This window comes from Sinocyclocheilus rhinocerous, unplaced genomic scaffold (genome assembly GCF_001515625.1).
Source record: "Sinocyclocheilus rhinocerous isolate Xijiao unplaced genomic scaffold, SAMN03320098_v1.1 scaffold807, whole genome shotgun sequence".
NCBI lineage: Eukaryota > Metazoa > Chordata > Actinopteri > Cypriniformes > Cyprinidae > Sinocyclocheilus > Sinocyclocheilus rhinocerous.
The window spans coordinates 123256-141913 of record NW_015650326.1 but is presented as its reverse complement, the minus strand read 5'-3'; the positions used below and the strand labels follow the sequence as shown (position 1 = coordinate 141913).

General features: G+C 36.1%; 1 protein-coding gene across 1 annotated transcript in view; it reads left to right on the top strand.

Annotated features, from left to right (window-relative positions):
• The window catches only part of LOC107711682 (corticotropin-releasing factor receptor 2-like), a 58415-nt gene that overhangs the window by 7969 nt on the left and 31788 nt on the right, over positions 1 to 18658 (top strand). Inside the window, exons 3-8 of the mRNA XM_016516700.1 lie at positions 8448 to 8580; positions 9063 to 9183; positions 9980 to 10133; positions 16102 to 16162; positions 17197 to 17269; positions 17754 to 17839. Coding sequence (XP_016372186.1) covers positions 8448 to 8580; positions 9063 to 9183; positions 9980 to 10133; positions 16102 to 16162; positions 17197 to 17269; positions 17754 to 17839 — 628 coding nt within the window. The remainder of the gene's footprint in view (positions 1 to 8447; positions 8581 to 9062; positions 9184 to 9979; positions 10134 to 16101; positions 16163 to 17196; positions 17270 to 17753; positions 17840 to 18658) is intronic.

Genomic DNA, 18658 nt, shown 5'->3' with positions numbered 1-18658 from the left:
CCATTGACTTTAGACCAGGTTTTAGTTGGTCAATGGCGCAGTCTATTTCAGTTGCCTCAAAATAGCAACGCGACAACAATGCGCCTGAACACACCTCGTTTTCAGACCAGCACGCCCATGAGCGCACAAATGGGCGCAAATGCATTTGCTATTTAAACAACGTGGCGCAGGACGTGAAAATGATAACTGCGTTGGACTGAAACTACCCAGCAGGCACACAACGTCATAAGACGTTGATATTTGGTTAAATTTCGGCTGCGACGTCGGGTGACCAAAATTCAATGTAAATTCAACGTCTACTGTCAACGTTAAATTGATGTCCAATACCGACGTCAGCTGACGTTGATATTTTGTTGTTTTTAGGTTGTGTAACCAAAATCCAATGTTAAGTCAACGTCAGATTGACGTCAAATATTGACATCAACCCGATTTTCATTTTCAACCAAAATGCAACGTCTGTCTGATGTCATGTCCAATGTCAACTTGACGTTACATAGACGTCCAGTGCCTGCTGGGTAGCAAAAAACACTTGCGTCGCGCCTGGCGCCGCATTGTGCCGGGTGTATGATAGGGCCCCATGTGATTTCTGTTTGACGTTTCCCCATTACCTAATGAGTGCTACAGCATATAATGGCACGTTTATGTTTGACATGTCAGTAACTGAACTGTAATAACTGCGTTTAAATCGCTGCTCTAATCTGTGATTCTAAATCTGTTTAATGACTAACTCTGCATTAGACAAGGTGCATTTTCAGGTCTACAACACCATAATGCTCAGATGTGACAGAAGCTTGTACTACTAACCCACTAGTAAAAATAGATTTATAACCGTTTTACTGTATGTGATTTTGTTTATACAAAATCTAGACCTCTCATCCTTTTTACAGGTTAAACATTTTTGTTTGAATGTGGATCAGACACATTTTGAGGTGGCTTAAGCTCTCGGGCTTTGACAGAATTGCTACAGTCCCATGACAGAGCCGTTGGTGAGAAGAAAATGTAAAAATAGATTGAGCTGATAACCACGGCTATATTTAAACAGCCTTTCTCATCTCCTGGTTAGATTTTTCCTTCCATTAAGGTTCATTTCCAGCCCAGCAAATCAGCCAGCCTTTAAGCATCTTCTCAATTACTAGTCTTCGAAATCATCCTGCTGAATTGTATGAAACGTCTTCATAGTTTATGTGACCTGTGGTTATTCTGCTATGAGACCTGTATGAGGGGAACTGCATTCATACATTTACTAAAGATCACTGTGAAACCAAGCATTAGACAATAATTCACAAAAAAAAAAAAAAGTATTGAAAAGCCTTGGATCAGATGCCAATTAGTGTGATAGTTTGTTAAATATTACGATAATATTAATTTGGGTCAAAGACGAAAAAGAAGTTTCAAACATCAGAACAATGAAAGTTTAATATAGCATTATTTTTTCCCCTGTACATTAAAATGAGTCCTATTAATTAATTAGCAAAAAATTATGACTCTCATACACTTTTACCATGATTTACAGAAGACACCCACTAAAATGTCATTCGGTGTACCGGTAGTTTATACACCAAAAAGTCTTGTCAAGCTTATTTAGAACAAGAATCATTAGATGACATTAAAAGATTCTGTTTAAGGATCACAGTTCAGCCCCAAAAACTAATTGACAATTCATTGTCATTTTAAATCTTTTCCAGTCTTTGCCATTATTCTTCAAACCATTAGGTTTGATCTATTTCCCAGGAATTTAGTTTTAATTGTCTAAATACAACAAAATTTAGTATGTGAAAATTTTCTTTTATATATTTTTCATAAGTACAGGTCAGAATAAGTATGTAGTTTAATTTTTACATAAATACATCTGACATTTTATTTTCAAAAACATTATTTGAAACATTAAAGTTGACACTTTACTTGCATTTAATATGCTTTTTATGTATATAAAATTACTAGGGATGCACCGATACCGATACTGAACTTTTCCACGACATTCTAATTTATTGAGATGCACCTGTATGCAATGAATATAATGTTAAACATTTAGTATTAACGCCTGTATAGCTGATGTGTGCGAGCTGATGAGCAAATTGAGCGCACGTGAGTGGATTGGGCGCGCGGCAGCGCAGATGCGCGAGCTTGTCGAGTGAATATACCTTTCTCACAGACATCACTGGAAAGTTTGTAGTTCGGTCGGATATGTCAAAAACAAGTAAGTAAAACAATGCACAAGTTACTTAACGGTACTTAAGTGGTTAAAATGTTAATTTGTCTGGCATTAGTTATTGATTAGTTTCACATTAATTATGAACATTATGAAACTATTACTTACTAGATCCTTAACCAGAGTTTCTTATTAATGGCAGTTAGCATGTTAATATTGAGTTACTCATTTGTTCCTGTGTAGTTATTAATTAATGACAGAACAGTATGGTTTTCCACATAAAAAATCACATAAACATGAAGGAGATGAGAGTGAATAAATGATGTAATTTTCAATTGTGAACTACTCTTTTACTTTTTTAGACCACTGTATCGTAAACATTTCTTTGTTAGCTTTAGGTATATTTATACAGTTCAGACTTCCACCTTCAGCACACAAAGTGGATTTTAATAAAGCAAGCTCTAGAGTCATTTGTCTTGTCATTTTTGATGCAGGTTTTGTTGAAAGAATGCCAGGTTTTAAGTTATAAGTACATTGCTAATGGGATTTATGGAAATGGAACATTCAATCAATATGTCCATCACAAGCATCTATAGGTTTAAATTCTCCCTGTGTGTGTGTGGTGTTACCGCAAGCTTTCCGTGTTGATCCACTATTTACCGGATACTGGCAGCACTCAAAATAATGAATAGATTGTGCTTAACTCCAGATTCAGGTAAGCTGTTATGAACCGCCACTTTCCAGTTTGCTTAATAAATATTAATTGCAGCAGAAGATGTTGCTAAAGAGGTTTATGCATCTTTTAAAGATGTCCTCCCCATTTGTGCAGGTTAATGGCACATTCGTTATTCTAAAATGTTCATTTATGGCTGTGTTCTTCAATGTAGCACGAGGTCCTTGATTTCCTGCAGAACACAACACCTGGTGTGTCATTAAGAAACTGAGCAGCCTTCAAGATACTCAGCCCTTCCATTACAAACAAATAAATAACTCTCAAATCTGACATTGCTAATTCGGTTTTCTTCTTTGTCATGTTCCTGGGTGCTCCACTCCTTTTATCATTCCCCTCGTTGCTAAAGAGGATACCCACTGATTGTTAAATAGCTTTGTCTTTCCTGCCTGCATGCTTACTAGAGTTTGCAAAGAGAACCTGCAGCCGTTTGATGTTCAGTTTAGAGAAAAAACATATTCCTGTTATCTGTGTTTGTGGATTTTGTATTTGTATTGGTTACACTTTATTTCGATAGTCCACTTTAGACATTCTACTAACTATAAGTAACTTTGTAACTACATGTCAACTACATGTCAACTAATTCTAATTAATTTGCAACTACATGTCTACTAACTCAGAGTAGACAGGGTAGGTTTAGGGTTAGTAGAATGTTGACAAAGAAAGTGTTAGAAGATATTAAGCAGACAGTCTACTAATACTCTACTAACTGCTAGTTGACATGTAGTTGCAAAGTTACTTACTGTTAATAGAATGTCTAAAGTGGACTATCGAAATAAAGTGTTACCTTTGTATTTTAACCTGCAGCAGGTGTGTTTCCTTCAAGGAGGCAAGAAAAGAATCCATAGTACAATAATAAAACAACACAAGTATCACAATATATGACATTAAAAAGTGTATAAGTCAATAATTTTTCTAAAGTAACACTGTCCATCAGTGAAACCAGTGGGTAAAGTTAAATGGGCCATGGCTCTCTTGCCTCCCCTGAGCCCATTGAGTTTCTTAACCAGGGCTGCGTGAAACCTTGTGGTCCTTGACGTAATGCCAGGGGGTCTGTATAAAGTATGAATTTTTGTATATTTTGACATGGCATGTTCCCATTAAAAAAATCTAATATAGTTGATGATATGGCCAAATACTGGACAAGTCAACTAACTTGAATTATACTTGATTGCATTTGGTCCCCACTCCTCACAAAGACATACATGATACTAATGAGTCAATTTTGTTCTGGGTGTCCTTGAGGATGGTTCTGAATTGGACTGGGGTCCGGTACTCAAAAAGGTTGCGATTCACTGCCCTAAAGCATGCGGTGGGTTTGGTGGGGGTAATTAAGAATGAATGAGGGAAAGACAGGTGAGAGGCAATGCCTCCATTGCGCTCTTAACACGTAGCAGGGATGAGGAAGGCATTTGAAATACTAGTGATGATAATCCAAACAGATATGGCAGGTGATAAGAATACAAACATGTAACATAAATCCAAATAGGGAAGAGAATAATCCAACAAGAATCCAAAAACGCAACAGCTTTACCAAAACTAGTAAAGACAAAAACCGACATCCAAAGACTCAAACATAGGGCAATATACACAGACAAACAATAGGATAACAAGGCGGATATGATCCAGATGGGTTTTTGAAAATCTTGGGGAAAAAAAGACTACTGTTGTCTAGTGGGTATCATGGGGGAAAAAGTTGATAATGCTAATTGCTTCAGATGGAGAAAGTGGAGAATCAAGCCCCTTGTTTTATAAGTCTTCCTGGAATTTTTTATCTGACCACCAGTTTATTTTAGTATTGTTCAGGGTCAATGATGATTTAATTGCATGAATATTACAAGTTAACTTTGAAGATACATTTTCATTTTAAATAATTCGATTTTAATTTACAAAATAACTTTCTCGTGATGTTGATAAAGGAAGGATCTTAACATGCTTCAGTGCTAAAATAAGCTAAAATGATGCATGCTGGAACATGCCAAAAATGATAAAACACTACAAAGTCAACTAGAGCTAAATTAAAGAATAATTAACACTCCCAAGATTGCTGTTTATACTTTTCAAACTTCCAAAAATAAATAACACATAGTGGGTTGTTTTGTTGATGCAGTGATGAAAACATTAGATTTGTGGAACTGTTGTGATTGAGAACATGATGGCATTATTCTCTCCTGTCTCGTCATTTCACCTCTATTCAGCATGCTATTTATACAGTAAAGCCACATTTTGCGTTCTTGTGATCAGGGGCAGATTTAGTGGTTTGAGGGCCCCAGGCAAAATATATGAATGGGGTCCTATGCATTTGCACACATTTACAAATTTAGCCTTGAGGTTCCTTTTTTGTTGTGATGCTTGCTGCTGCATGATGGTGCCCCACAGTTGTGTCCAATGTTTCTACATTTTCATGTACATGTTATAATGGCTTTCTTTCATGTTGTAGACCACGAAATAGCAACTGATTTACAGTTTTCACAAAAACAAAATAAATTATAAAATGATAAACCTCGCAATTGAGCCTTTAAACTATTTTTTTAAAAAGAGATGAGTCGGAAGTATAAATTATGATATTAATTTAAAACGGGGTTATGTGGGTGGATTTTCACATTGGTCTGAACAAAAACTGCAGACGTGATTATTGAAAATGCACATTGATTCTCTGCCAGCAGGAAGCGCTTTTGGAACATCAGAAATACAGCGGTTTCCCCGGTAACGACTGTAAACAAAGCAGCGCTGCGCTCATAAACGCTAATTTATCAGATATAATGAAAAGGTCATGGAAAGTTTTTTGAATTAGTGAGAATGAGAAAAGTGTGAAAAAGTATAGCCAATATTGAGGAGAAAAGTCCACTGATGACTGTGATGAGTTACCAGCGTAAGCCTGTGTGCCAAAGGCTGTCTAATTCTAAACTTTAAAATACACTTATTTGAGTTATTTTAACTACAAATTTAAATGAAAATGAGAAAAAAAATAATGAAAAGGAAATTTACACACGGATTATATCAACCAAACTGCGTATGCGTTTTTTACCAAAATATTTACTTATGTGGCAAGTAGCCATGTAATAAACCATGTAATATGGTAATTATTGCAACAACAACAAAAAAAAACCTATAGAGTGATACAGGACTGCTCTGCTTTGAGTAGAAAGTAGTCTACTCATAATATATATAAAAAAAAAATATGAAGATACATTAGCTCTGACTGATTTTAAATCGTAATTTTGGCCACCCCTGAAATGGGTCATACAATTAACATTACCTGAGCAGTTAAATTAATCACACTATAAAACCACGCTCATTCGGGGACCTGCATTTATTGCATGGGTGGAGAAATAACATAATGTGTTTAAAATGCATATACACAGGGAGACGAGACACATTCCCGTTCACACCTGGTGTTTTAATCCATCTCTCTTGTCCACTTTCGACCACTTCTGTCCTGATTTCTTTGAGGGAAAGGTCTATGGGCGGGTACACCAGGGGGAGGGTTGAATGTCGATGCGCATTAATATTATGTCAGTTTTCTGCTGCCTGTGGTGTTAGTGAAGAAAGATGCTGCAGAAAGTTGTGTACATGTATATGTATGGGCTTTTTCAGCTATTTTGATCCAGCGGACGAAATAAGCTCACACAAAGTTCATATGCTCGCAAAATGAGACGACAGAAAAAGACAAGGCGAGCGGCCACTTTCGTTTCTGCAATGATAACCTCAAGACCTCCGCAAAACGCTTTGGGTTCACGCTAGAAGTCAGGACTGGTGGAAGAATATTGTGCTCGGTACGTTTACTAATGACCAATGGCTGAAACGGTTTCGTATATTTCAGCTGTTTTCAAAAAAAGTTTAAATCCTGTCTGACTAGCACGATTCCCAACAACACGTCCCACAATGATTACATGTCCGGTCAGGTGGTCTTCAGTGTCTGTTCGAATGCATTCGACCACATGAGCATCCACACTATGGGAGCAGTCCAATCAAATGCATTTTCCACTACCTCTGGAAGGGGTCGAAAGTAGAGAAGCTCAAAACATTTTACACCCCATTCACACCTGTATTTAGCATTGTCCACTTGTGATGGGATCTTAATACCTTTTAATAGGCTTACATCAGATATCAGTGATTGAAGCAACCACTTGCAGTATTTGTTTTTCTGTAAATTCTTTCAATGCCAACTCGCTATTCATTTTGTGGAGCTCTGCCATTCAACTGCACAGACTGTCAACATACTCTCAACAGATACTTGATATCCTTATTCAGTTTCTGTAAATTTGAACTTTTAAATTGTCACTGGCTCCTTTTTTCAGTTTTTTGTTTTTCCTTACAGAACATGTAAGTGTAATCAAGTGACAGAAATACTGAATTTATGATCCATATTGTTAGAGTTTTCAATAATTACTTGGATTAATGCCCAGTTACACTTTTATCTCTTTTACTTTTAAATCAGAATGATATCTTAGCTTTACCATCCATATCATCTGTGATCTTATTTTCCAGGAGTACAGTCTACCAATACCATTACAGCGACAGCACTAGGAACACCACATACAGCAAAAAAATTGGTTCTGAAAATTGATCTGTCTTTGGCACTACATTACCCAATGATTTTGCCATAAATGTATTGCCTCGCCATGGTGAAATCATTCGAGATATCAAAAATATGTTTGCATCTTAGCATGCTCAATGTCTTAGCATCATGCTGACCAAGTTTGGTGACGATCTTATGAATCCTCTAGGGGTAGTATTTTAAAGTTTTTAAAAGCTTTTGCGTGGGCCTAATGCCTGATGATTCTGGTGTGTACACAAATTTTGACGTTTTGAGAATGTTAAGGGCCGCAAAAGCCCCCAAAACTTATAATAATATAAATAAATAATCATAATAATCCTTGGGAAAATAAAAGGGTCCTGTGTACTTTCAGTGTTTGATTATTAAACCGTGACTTCATTCAGTATGGATAAAACCAGCTGAGTCCTTTTGAATTCTGAAGCCTCTAATAAAATGGCCCTAATAACATTAACAGAACATATTAAAAGGATTTTGAAAAATCTTAATTTATTACGTTCAGAAGTGCAGCTTGGAAAAGAGATAAGAATTGTTCATGAAATGGGAAAAAAGAGTGAAAAGACCAGTGCAAAGCAAGACAATTTAAGCACGCTGGATTTTCTGATATGCAAAGGAACACCTAGGAATAAGAAAAAAGTAAATCCTTCTGTGCATTTGAATATTACATGTTCAAATACCCAAATGGAAAACAACATATCAAACAGGTGAACTCTTAACTGGAAGCTTTACTCTAGATAGAGCCAGCAGCCCTTGAAATAGGGTAGAACTTTAAATGAGTCAGTGCAGCAAGCTGTTTTATATTATGCATGTGCATTCAGCAAGTTCCTGAGTTAAGACATTTTCTTCAAAGAAGTTCTTGATTACCAATTTATTTTAACTTGTGAATTTGACCTTATTATGACCAGAGAACAATAAAGTATTTCAGATGTGCAATGACTATAAAAAAGCCTTTTTGGGCTTTAAGAACTACACTGACTTATGAACTTCTGCTTTCATTCTCTTCTCTGCAGGAATTGCTTACAGAGAGTGCTTGGACAATGGCACATGGGCACTGAAAAGTAACTACTCCAACTGTGAGCCCATTTTAGAGGAGAAGGTGGGTGAATGTGCTCTAAGCCTGAACTTTATATTATTTCTATTTCTATTTCTTTCTTTCTTTGCTGAATATAATTATTATTAAATACATAGCAAATCTAAATTAACATAGAAGTCCTTCTGTTTTGTTGCCTTGGGAGTGAGAAATGGTATGGACTTTTTCACAGATGTATTTCGATTTTAATTTAGCAGGGTAGATTTTGAGAAAGTTTGTCTTTAGTGATGTCCAAAGGATTATTGATAATATTTCATTAGTAAAAAAATAAACAAACAAAAAAACAAGTATAGCTGCAAGCAGAGATGATGGGCCTAAGCACACAGAAGATATGAGGCTTCCTATTTCCTTTTTTCGCCATAAATGTATCGCCTTGCCACGACAAAAAAAACTTGAAAAAACTGTTCACAATTTAGCATACTCAGTGTCTTGGCATGATGTTGACCCATTTTGGTAATGATCACATGAATTTCTTATGAATTCAAAAGCACACACTTCTCAAAATCCAAAATGTCTGATTTCTTATTTTAAATTCAAGGAGCATCCGATGCCTTCGCAACATAATCCACTGGAACTTAATTACGACTTTCATTCTGAGGAATGTAATGTGGTTTTTGCTTCAGCTGATTGACCAAAACATTTATGAGACGAATGAGGTATGAAACACTTCTAAACTTACTTATCAGCCTATTAGTATGTAAACCCATCAGCAGGTTTCTATCATTTACATGTGTAGTGTTGACCAACGATTCCTCGCCAGTATTGTTTTCTGTATTACTGTAATACTGAAGGAATTGCATGGGGTAGTACTGTTTTTCTCTCTGGAAAAACACTCTAGTGATATTTTTGTCTGCTGGTATCTAGTGCCTCATTAGAGACTTCCAGCATTTTTATATCAAACTTGACAAAGTAATTGACAGTGAAGAGATCAAAAGTACTTCATTTTGCAATGTTTACAACATACAATGCTAAAAAATGACTTTAGTCAAAAGCTTTTCTGAAGAACTAAGGAACAATGTGTTTATTGAGAGTGACATGAGAGGAGTGTTTTCTTATGCAAAAGACGAAGAATGAATAGCCTTGACGAATACCATTTCAAAATGTACACTTTAGGTACTAATACATACCACTTGGGGGTAAATAAGGTGCAAAGATGTACCTCTTTGTAAGTTTTTGTACCTTACGGTACTGCATCAGTGACAGTTTGTACCTTTTTCTGAGAGTGTACAGTCAAAAAGCACATTTGGTAGATGTTTTTTTCCCCCAATGAGTTCAAGTTGCAGTATAGCACCTTATAAAACACATAAAATGTTTGAAAAACCTGGGACGTGAGGTTGTTTTAAGACCTATAATAGGTTTAATTTTAGTATCAAGTCTGTAAAAGCTTTGCAGTGTTGTAAAACATTCAAATGTTAACCTCAATTAACACCCTGTTCTTTTCTCGCCGTACAGCCCTGGTGTCGTCTTATAACAACAATCTATAATTACTTTGTGGTGACCAATTTTTTCTGGATGTTTGTGGAGGGCTGCTATCTTCACACGGCTATTGTGATGACATATTCCACAGACAAGCTTCGAAAATGGGTCTTCCTCTTCATTGGATGGTGTGAGTTGATTTCTCTACACAAGTCTGCTTATTTTGAAAGGCCTAACCATCTGCAATTTGCATTGACTGTGAATAAGAAAGCTGAAATGTAGTCTGCTATTCATTTTAGATTATTTGGAACATTACTGTCTTTCACGTGATTCCTATGAATTTTGTGAAACCTGTCAAAAACATTCCCAGGTCATAGTCATACATCATGCCAATAAAAAAATAAATACGTAAACAACAAAAAATAAGATAATATTAAGTGACATACAGAGCTGAAAAATAAATGGTACAGATGTTGCAGCACACAAGATCAGAACACTTAAACTTCAAGATCAGATTCATAAGATTCAATGCAAGAATGAAAAAATATAAAAGTATAATACATGTACCATACATGACATATCACAAAGCATTTGAACATTGCGAAGGTACTTTAGGTGCTTGCTGCTTAGTGTGCCACACAAAAGCATTAGTTAGCATGCTAACAGTTTAAGCTAACATATAGCTGCTAACGCAGTTAAAGGCAGGGTAGGTGATTTGGTTCATTTTTTGTTATGCTGGTTGAGAGTCTCTTCACATCCTGATAGCAATCACTAAGTTAAGTGGTCTAGATGTATTTATATGCATTTATATCATCTGTGGAAGGCGTAGGACCATAAAATGTTCGTCCAATCATATCCCTCGGTCCGAGGGCTCTGATAGGCTGTCCTGCCTGCCTGTCAACATATATATTTGAATACCTTCATGCACCCTGTTCGCAGACATGATACTGTACATCATCAGCACGTTCTATTACTCTATTGCAGACCGAGCGAGAATGGAAGACGTTATTATTGTAATATTATGCGTTTGTACTGTAATGTTTTCTCACCGGTGAATGAGACATGAGCTAATCTGACAGCGTTGCATTCAAACCTCCACCAGCGCTGTCTCTCATCGTGTCGCTGGTTAGCCTCTGCTCTGCCTGTGTGCATTCATATGATTTGGAGGAGGCGTGGCTTTGGAGAGTGATTTGCAGGGAGGGTGGGATCTTATGCTTTCAAAGCTAGCTTGCTATTGCCAGCCTCTCCGAAATCCCCTACCCTACTTTTAACTGTTGGCCTGATAGTGAAAAAGCCTGCAATTTTTTTCTGTCCTCAGACTGAGCCCTTTACATAAGTGTCAAATTATTAATGAGCACGCAAAAACTTACTATCCCCATTTTTGATGGGATTTTTTTTGACACAGAATCAAAAAATTGTAACATTTTCAACATCTTCTAAGAAGTAGAGCAAATAGGTTATTATCGAAATGGTTTCATCTGGATCGGCGAACGGCCTAGAAGCAGTTTGCGAAAGCAGTTTATGTGATAAATCAAAATTCAGGAGCGTATTTCAGCAAACCTTGCTATGACGTGGCCGATCTCACAAGCTGAATGTCTGGTGGCACAAGGTGCCAAATCAGTCACTTTTCTAAGCTCTTTGACTGCCTCAGAAGTCAAGCCAGAACATATCCTTCAACTATATATTTGAGGGAGATTAGGCTGGTACTGTCACATCAGGCACATTGAATCTGGGGTGTGTTTCCCAAAAGAATCATTAGCTAACTATGGTCACTATAGTTCCATTGTTACTAACATAGTTCCATGATTCGTTGTTTCCCGAAACCATAGTTCAAACGAACGTTCTCAAACAGCATCGTAAACTTGCGTTTTTGGAACTACAACTCTCAACCTGTGCTTAGAAGCATAGTTTCTTGTTAGTAAGACATATGAATTATGCTCATGGGCACAATAAGCAAGCTAACATGCAGTACAACATATATGTTCCATTGTATTTAAATATATACAATCTAATCTATATATTTTAGTGCATCCTCAATAAGCACAGTTTTTAAAGAGTGCGCATGTTCATAAATGCTTAAGGGAACCCCAGAGTATGACGTAAGAGGGAACCCCTGATTAATCAAACATTGAATAAAGCAAAATGACAGGAACAAAAATAAGTAAATCATCAGGTGCCATGATCAATACAGCAGCATCTCGGAGATCTTGACTCAATTAATTAGCAGAAGTTATTGCTCCATCACATGCGTGTGACGCCATTAACAACGGCCCTATATTGTTGAACTAATATGGTTCAAACGACAGAGATGTGACCGTGTTTGAGAAACAGTCGTGACTAGCTAGTTGGTTTCCACAACAATGCATTGTACAATGGTGGTTAATCAGAGAGTTACGTCTTTGTATGGGAAATGCACCCAGGTTTGAGGTTGTCATGCAAGGCTGCAATTTCCAAGAAGGAGCTGAAGATGGTAAGAGATAAACCGCAAGAGTCATTTCAACCGCTGGCATCTAGGCTTAAAGGGATAGTTCACCCAAAAAATGACATTTCTGCCATCATTTGCACCGAGCTGAAATGTCAATTTAGTGCTGTCATACAGGTCATGGTAATTATAAAATGTTTCCATTTTTGATTACATGTTTTATAATTTTATTATATGCAATATGACATTTTAAACATCTAAGCTCTTTATAATTAGAAGCACAACACAACACAACACAACCCAAAACAACTGCAAGGTGGCAACGTTACCATTTTAAAAATGAGATAATTTTATTGTAAATAACAGATGGCATGCAATTGCATTAGTTAAACAATAATGTTGTCCAGTCACTGAGTACTTAAAAGATTCTGGCACTAATATAATTAAATGGTATAAAGTATTTAAAGTACAGATTATTGTGAAGTGTACCACATAGTATTTGTTAGCATGTATTACTGAGAAGGCTAAATGCCATTCCAAGGACTTAAGTAAACTGTTTGATATTTGACATTCACAGCGTTCTCAGTCTTTGTGTGAAACTAGAGGATTCTGGGAGCTGTCTGTAGGCAGCAGTCCACCAATGCAGTTAAGCACATTCAGGCCATGTACACACTGTACATTTTCAGGAGTGACAACCGTATTTAAATATGGGAGTGAATCCCCAAAATACAGTTTAGTGTGTGAATGGAACAGAACTCACTCTTGAAACTGTGATGATTGACACCGTTGTAACCATAGCAGACAGAGCCATCGTGTTTTGTTTATGCTTAGAAGGCTGCTTCACAGAGTATGCTTTTGAAGGGTTGCCATGTCCACTGTTTATAAATGACATTTATTAAGTGTCTTTGAGCTTGTTGTTTGGGCTCGGCTCATATAGCGATCCATTTTATGATGATAATAAAATTGGCAGGTGCAGGACACAATATTTTGGTACGTGGCTTATTTCACGTATAACACGTTTGGATTTTTATTGGAGTTTATTAAAGGCTTGTTCCCATTTGCCTTTTTTATGTTAAGATCTGGCAACACTGAGTGAAGCTGTACCCCCTTCCCTGTGATTTCTTGCATCACAATTCTGATACATGATGTTTAAATACATAATTAACAACAAGTTGTTCAGTTTTGTTCTGTATACACTACATAGAATTTCTGCAAATGCGGTTGTCGCTATCTGCATTTTTCAGGAGTCAATTTGAAAAAAACAAAACAAAACAAGACAACACAACAACAGTATTGCGGTATAGCTCCTGTAGCATGGTTTGAATGTGAGGGAGGAGCTGCTACATAAAGGCAAAAAGTCATGAGAGGAGGCAATGTTTCCATTATGCTATGATTGGCTCATTAACCTGTATGTGTCATAATGCCTGCCTATCAAGTTTGTAAATTGCCATGAATCAGTCAAACAAATTAGTGGAAATGGAGGGACTAATTACAAAGCAAACAACTCACCCACTCAGACTATAATTTTCGGTCACATCCAAATTAAATTAAATTTGAAAAACTTAAAACATGAAATTCTCTGTGAGTGAGCTGTTTTGTAGAGCGCTCAGCTCTGATGAATCAAAGCTGTGATCATCATGATCATCATGTGTTTACTGAATACTTCTTGACTAATGTTCAGAATGGAAGGTGACTATTAATAATAATACCCTGTTTGATATTAACGAACAACAGTTTGTAGTAACAAAAAATATTTGTGGCTATTGTATTATTATTTTTTAAGTAATATGAAAATGTTTCAAAATGCATAAGCAACAAGACTTTGATTTTGAAGTGATTTTAATAAACAGCATGTTAATAAACACATATTATAGTATTGGTTACTGTAATGCTAGTATAAATAAATAGAAGTCTTTTGTAAAAATATACACTGCTGTTCAAAAGTTTGGATATGTTAAAGGATGTGTTAAATTGATAAAAAGTGATAGTTGTCACAATTCTCGGGAGGCAAGGAGCGAGGAACGAGGAAACACGGAGATACTTCAATTCACAGTCTTTAATGATCACACGGGGAACCGTAGGAGACACAGGAACACATGGAATGACGTTCGAGGACCGACAAACACTAACTGAGAGGACTGGGGCTTTAAAACACTGGGTGATTGGGAAAACACAGGTGCAAGGAATGACTAATTAAAGGGAACACAGCACACCTGGGGAGGGAAAACACAACACAAAGAGTCCAGGGGCGTGACAATAGTAAAGACTTGTATTGTTGCAAAAGATTTCTATTTTGAATAAATGCAGTTCTGTTTAATTTTTAATTCGTCAAAGAATCCTGAAAAAAGTATCACAGGTTCCAAAAAATATTAAGCAGCACAACTGTTTCCAACATTGATAATAAATCAGCATATTCTGAAGGATCATGAGACACTGAAGACTGAAGTAATGATGCTGATGAAAATTTAGCTTTGCATCACAGGAATAAATTATATCTTAAAGAATATTAAAATAGAAAACCATTATTTTAAATTGCAATAAAATTTCACAGTATTACCGTTTTAACTGTATTTTTAACCAAATAAACCCAGCCTTGATGAGCATAAGACACTTCTTAAAAAACATTAAATATATTACTGATCCCAAACATTTGAACGGTGATGTGCATATTGACTGAATTACTGAGGTAGAAATGGACCGGCTGTGTGATACAAGTGAAAGCAATTAAAAAGCTCAGTACGGTTGTGGAGATCTGAGTTATTGGCATCAGCTGCATATTACAATATGAATATATTTGATTAAGTAGACTCAAGTAATTTGTGACAATATTTCTGGCTCAATGTCTGATGTGTTCTGTTAGCAGTCTGCTTATCATCGTTGAACAAATTTAGCCGTGTAGTTTAGAAATTCTGCTTTTTCTTGCTGTCTTTCAGCAATCCCAGTAGAGACGTTTAATGGCTCCTCCATGCGACTTCCTAAAAGATTCATGATTTCTTGTTCCCTGCTCATTTAGGTGAAGAAATCATTGGCCTCTAAAGCATTACACACAATACAACCCATTGTTTAGCATGGCTTTGCTGAAATAAGACTGACCTACAGAATGTGTGATCAAACACTTCAGAGAATGCTTTTGTTTAGTATGGTTGCATCCTCGTTCTACAGCGTTCATTAAAATACAGGAGGAATTGTGCACACTGATAGCATGGTTTATTTGCATGTGCTGTGCAAGTTTACTATACATTGGATATTGACCTAAATAAGCCCAAAAATTAGCATTACATGTAATCAGCAGTATGCAATTCTCAGTTTTCGAATGTAAGAATGTGCCCGATTTGAACACTCTTCTTCTGTCGTTTGATCATCTTTTGACGAATGCCATGATCAAAAGAAAATGCACATACATATCCTTTTCATTTCTGTTCACCCATCTTTCTGTGGGCAGTAATAGCTCAGTGTTAATTGCGGCAGGCAAATAATGCTGACATTTGGGAATGAGGTGCATATTTGAAAAATCACACAAACTTCCCACAGCACAGGTTCAGTGCATTTAGTGCCTGATTAAGTTGTGGGTGGTTGATGTATAAAAAGCTTTTTGCACTGAAATATTGTACACAAAAATGGCACAGCTTTTCAATAGGTAATCACCTGTTGGGAAAACAATGTTTAATTCCCATGTTTTTGCAGTTGCTGTTTGTAAAGTGTGATTTGCCAACGCATGCATTCTTCCCTCTTTCAGGTATACCATGTCCGATAATTATAGCTTGGGCCATTGGAAAACTTTACAATGAAAACGAACAGTAAGTTGCTGATTTGCAGAAAGAAATGCTTACGATTGGAGTGAAAGAGTGTTGAACATGATAATTGTAGAGTAAATCAGGCAAGAGATGTCAATTAATGAGCCTGTGTTTGGAATACTTGGAAATTAGTGGAATTTCCTCCAAATTAAATGTTTATAAAACTGAAAGAGTAGTATGCAAGAAATAAGTGTACCCTTTTTATATTATAGCTAAGAATATAAGGGGAAAAAAAGCTGTTAGAATAAAAACCTGTTCATAGAAACGAAATTGTAAAACAAATCACTGCCACAATGCTGTGGCATTTTGAATTGTTGTTAGTGAATTGCTGTGCAATTACTAGATGACTCGGATCCCTTCTTTAGTGTAAACCTATGGGAGATTTGTCAACTGTCTTAACATCTGCCAAGTGAAAATAAATCTGATCACTTAGAAGTTATAGGACCCTTACAAAAAAAATAAGAAGTATACTTCAAATTAATTTTATTGAGTAAACGTAAGTAAAATTCAAGTATATTTTTTTCAATTATCCAAATAACTTTATGTAGTAAGTATACTAATAGTTCTATAAGTATATACTTGAATGTGTACTATTTCAATACTTCATACTAAATCGTCCCACTTTTTAGTACACTTTTAAGTGTACTTTAAGTGTAACAGTAATACATTTTGAGTAAACAAATACTCTGCAAAAGCAAAGAATTGCATTCTATAAGGTAAGTTAATGAACTATTGCTGAATTTAAAACATGACATTGACAATGATACTGAATAAAAATGTTTTCATGTAAAATATAAAATATATAAACAGTAAACTATAGGTACTTCACTTGTATTATAGTTGCAACACTAAAGAAAAAGTTAGATGTATCTAGATGTAACGTAGATGTAAGTGGTCCAACTTACTCCCAAGAATGATTGAAATACAGTTCAACCCACTGTTAATTATATTCACAAAATAAAGTATATATTTCATTGTGGAAGTGTATATATGCTGTGAGACGTGATAACACACTCAAGAAAATCTCTGTGTTCCAGATGCTGGTTTGGGAAGGAACCTGGAAAGTACATAGACTACATTTATCAGGGGCCCGTGATTTTAGTTCTTCTTGTAAGTATTATTGTATTATTGCTTACCTCTGATTTATGGTTGCCAATTCCTCCAAGAAGTGGAGGAACAGTGTGAAGAATTTGAAAGAATTAGAACAAAAATGAACTCTTAAACCATTACAAAGACTGAGATGGCCAAAATGTAAATGTAATAACCAATGTGATTTTTAAGAATTATTAACATCAGCAAATAGTAAGCCAGACCTTGCCAGAATATCAGCTTTTAATATCAGAACAATGTCTCCTGTTTTCAGATAGAGTACTGAAGAGAATTACTGAACTTAGTTAAGTTGAATCTATTTTTTCATGTAAAAGCATTATAAACAGTATTTAATGTAAGCTATTCTGCAGGGGCAAAACCCAATGGTGTCTTTATGAGCTCTCCACAGCTTGAAATGTCTGCTTATTATGTACAGAAACATCAAACTGTTTCAAGAATATGCACAATCACTTACCTACATCTCTTTTCTTTCTCTCCGATATAGATAAATTTTGTGTTCCTTTTCAACATTGTGCGCATTTTAATGACAAAACTGAGGGCTTCAACCACATCAGAAACAATACAATACAGGTAAAGATCTTTAACTAACTACTGCACACTATAACTGTAATGAGCAAGAGTAGTGAGATATTTGCTTAGGCTAAATGACATCCTGTTTCATGTTCAGTAGAGGAATAGTTCTCCCAAAAATAAATGCTCTGTCATTATTTACTTACCCTCATGTAGTTTCGAAACTTGTGACTCTCTCCTCCTTGTGACCATGATGTTATACATAATGAAAAGTGAAAAAAATAAAAATAAAAATCAGTGAATGCAGGTAGATTTTAGTGGCATCTGTAGAGAGTTGATTCTGTATAAATTTAAAGTTTCTGATGTTAGAAGTCACTGCACTGACAATTTTTTTTTATTTGTCAGATGTGGGTCTAAGAAGATCCCAAAATGTTTATAATCTGGCACAATTAGTAATTTTCATCATTATCTAAAATATCAGATTGAATGCTTTTTAATTGTAAAAAACATGCATGCAGTTTTCTGGCCATTTAACATTAGACAGCATTGAGTAAGCCAATCTGTTTTTGTTTTTTTGTCATTGCAGAAGTTAATTTGAGCAACACCTATTCACTACAGTAGTTTTAGCATGTGTGTGTGTGTATAACAGGAACTAAAACAAAACAGAAGACGGAAAAACAGAAACAAGGTATCCATAACAACTAAAAGGGTGGCATAACCCCCCCCCCTCCCGGAAAGCACGTCCTCATGCTAAACACCATCCAGAGGGGTGGGAGGGGTGCCCTGGAGGCTGGTTAGGCGCAGCTACACAGGACGGGAAGCCTCCATGGCGGTGCCGGCCTTTCAGGAGGCCATGGAGGTGCCGGCCATTCCGGAGGC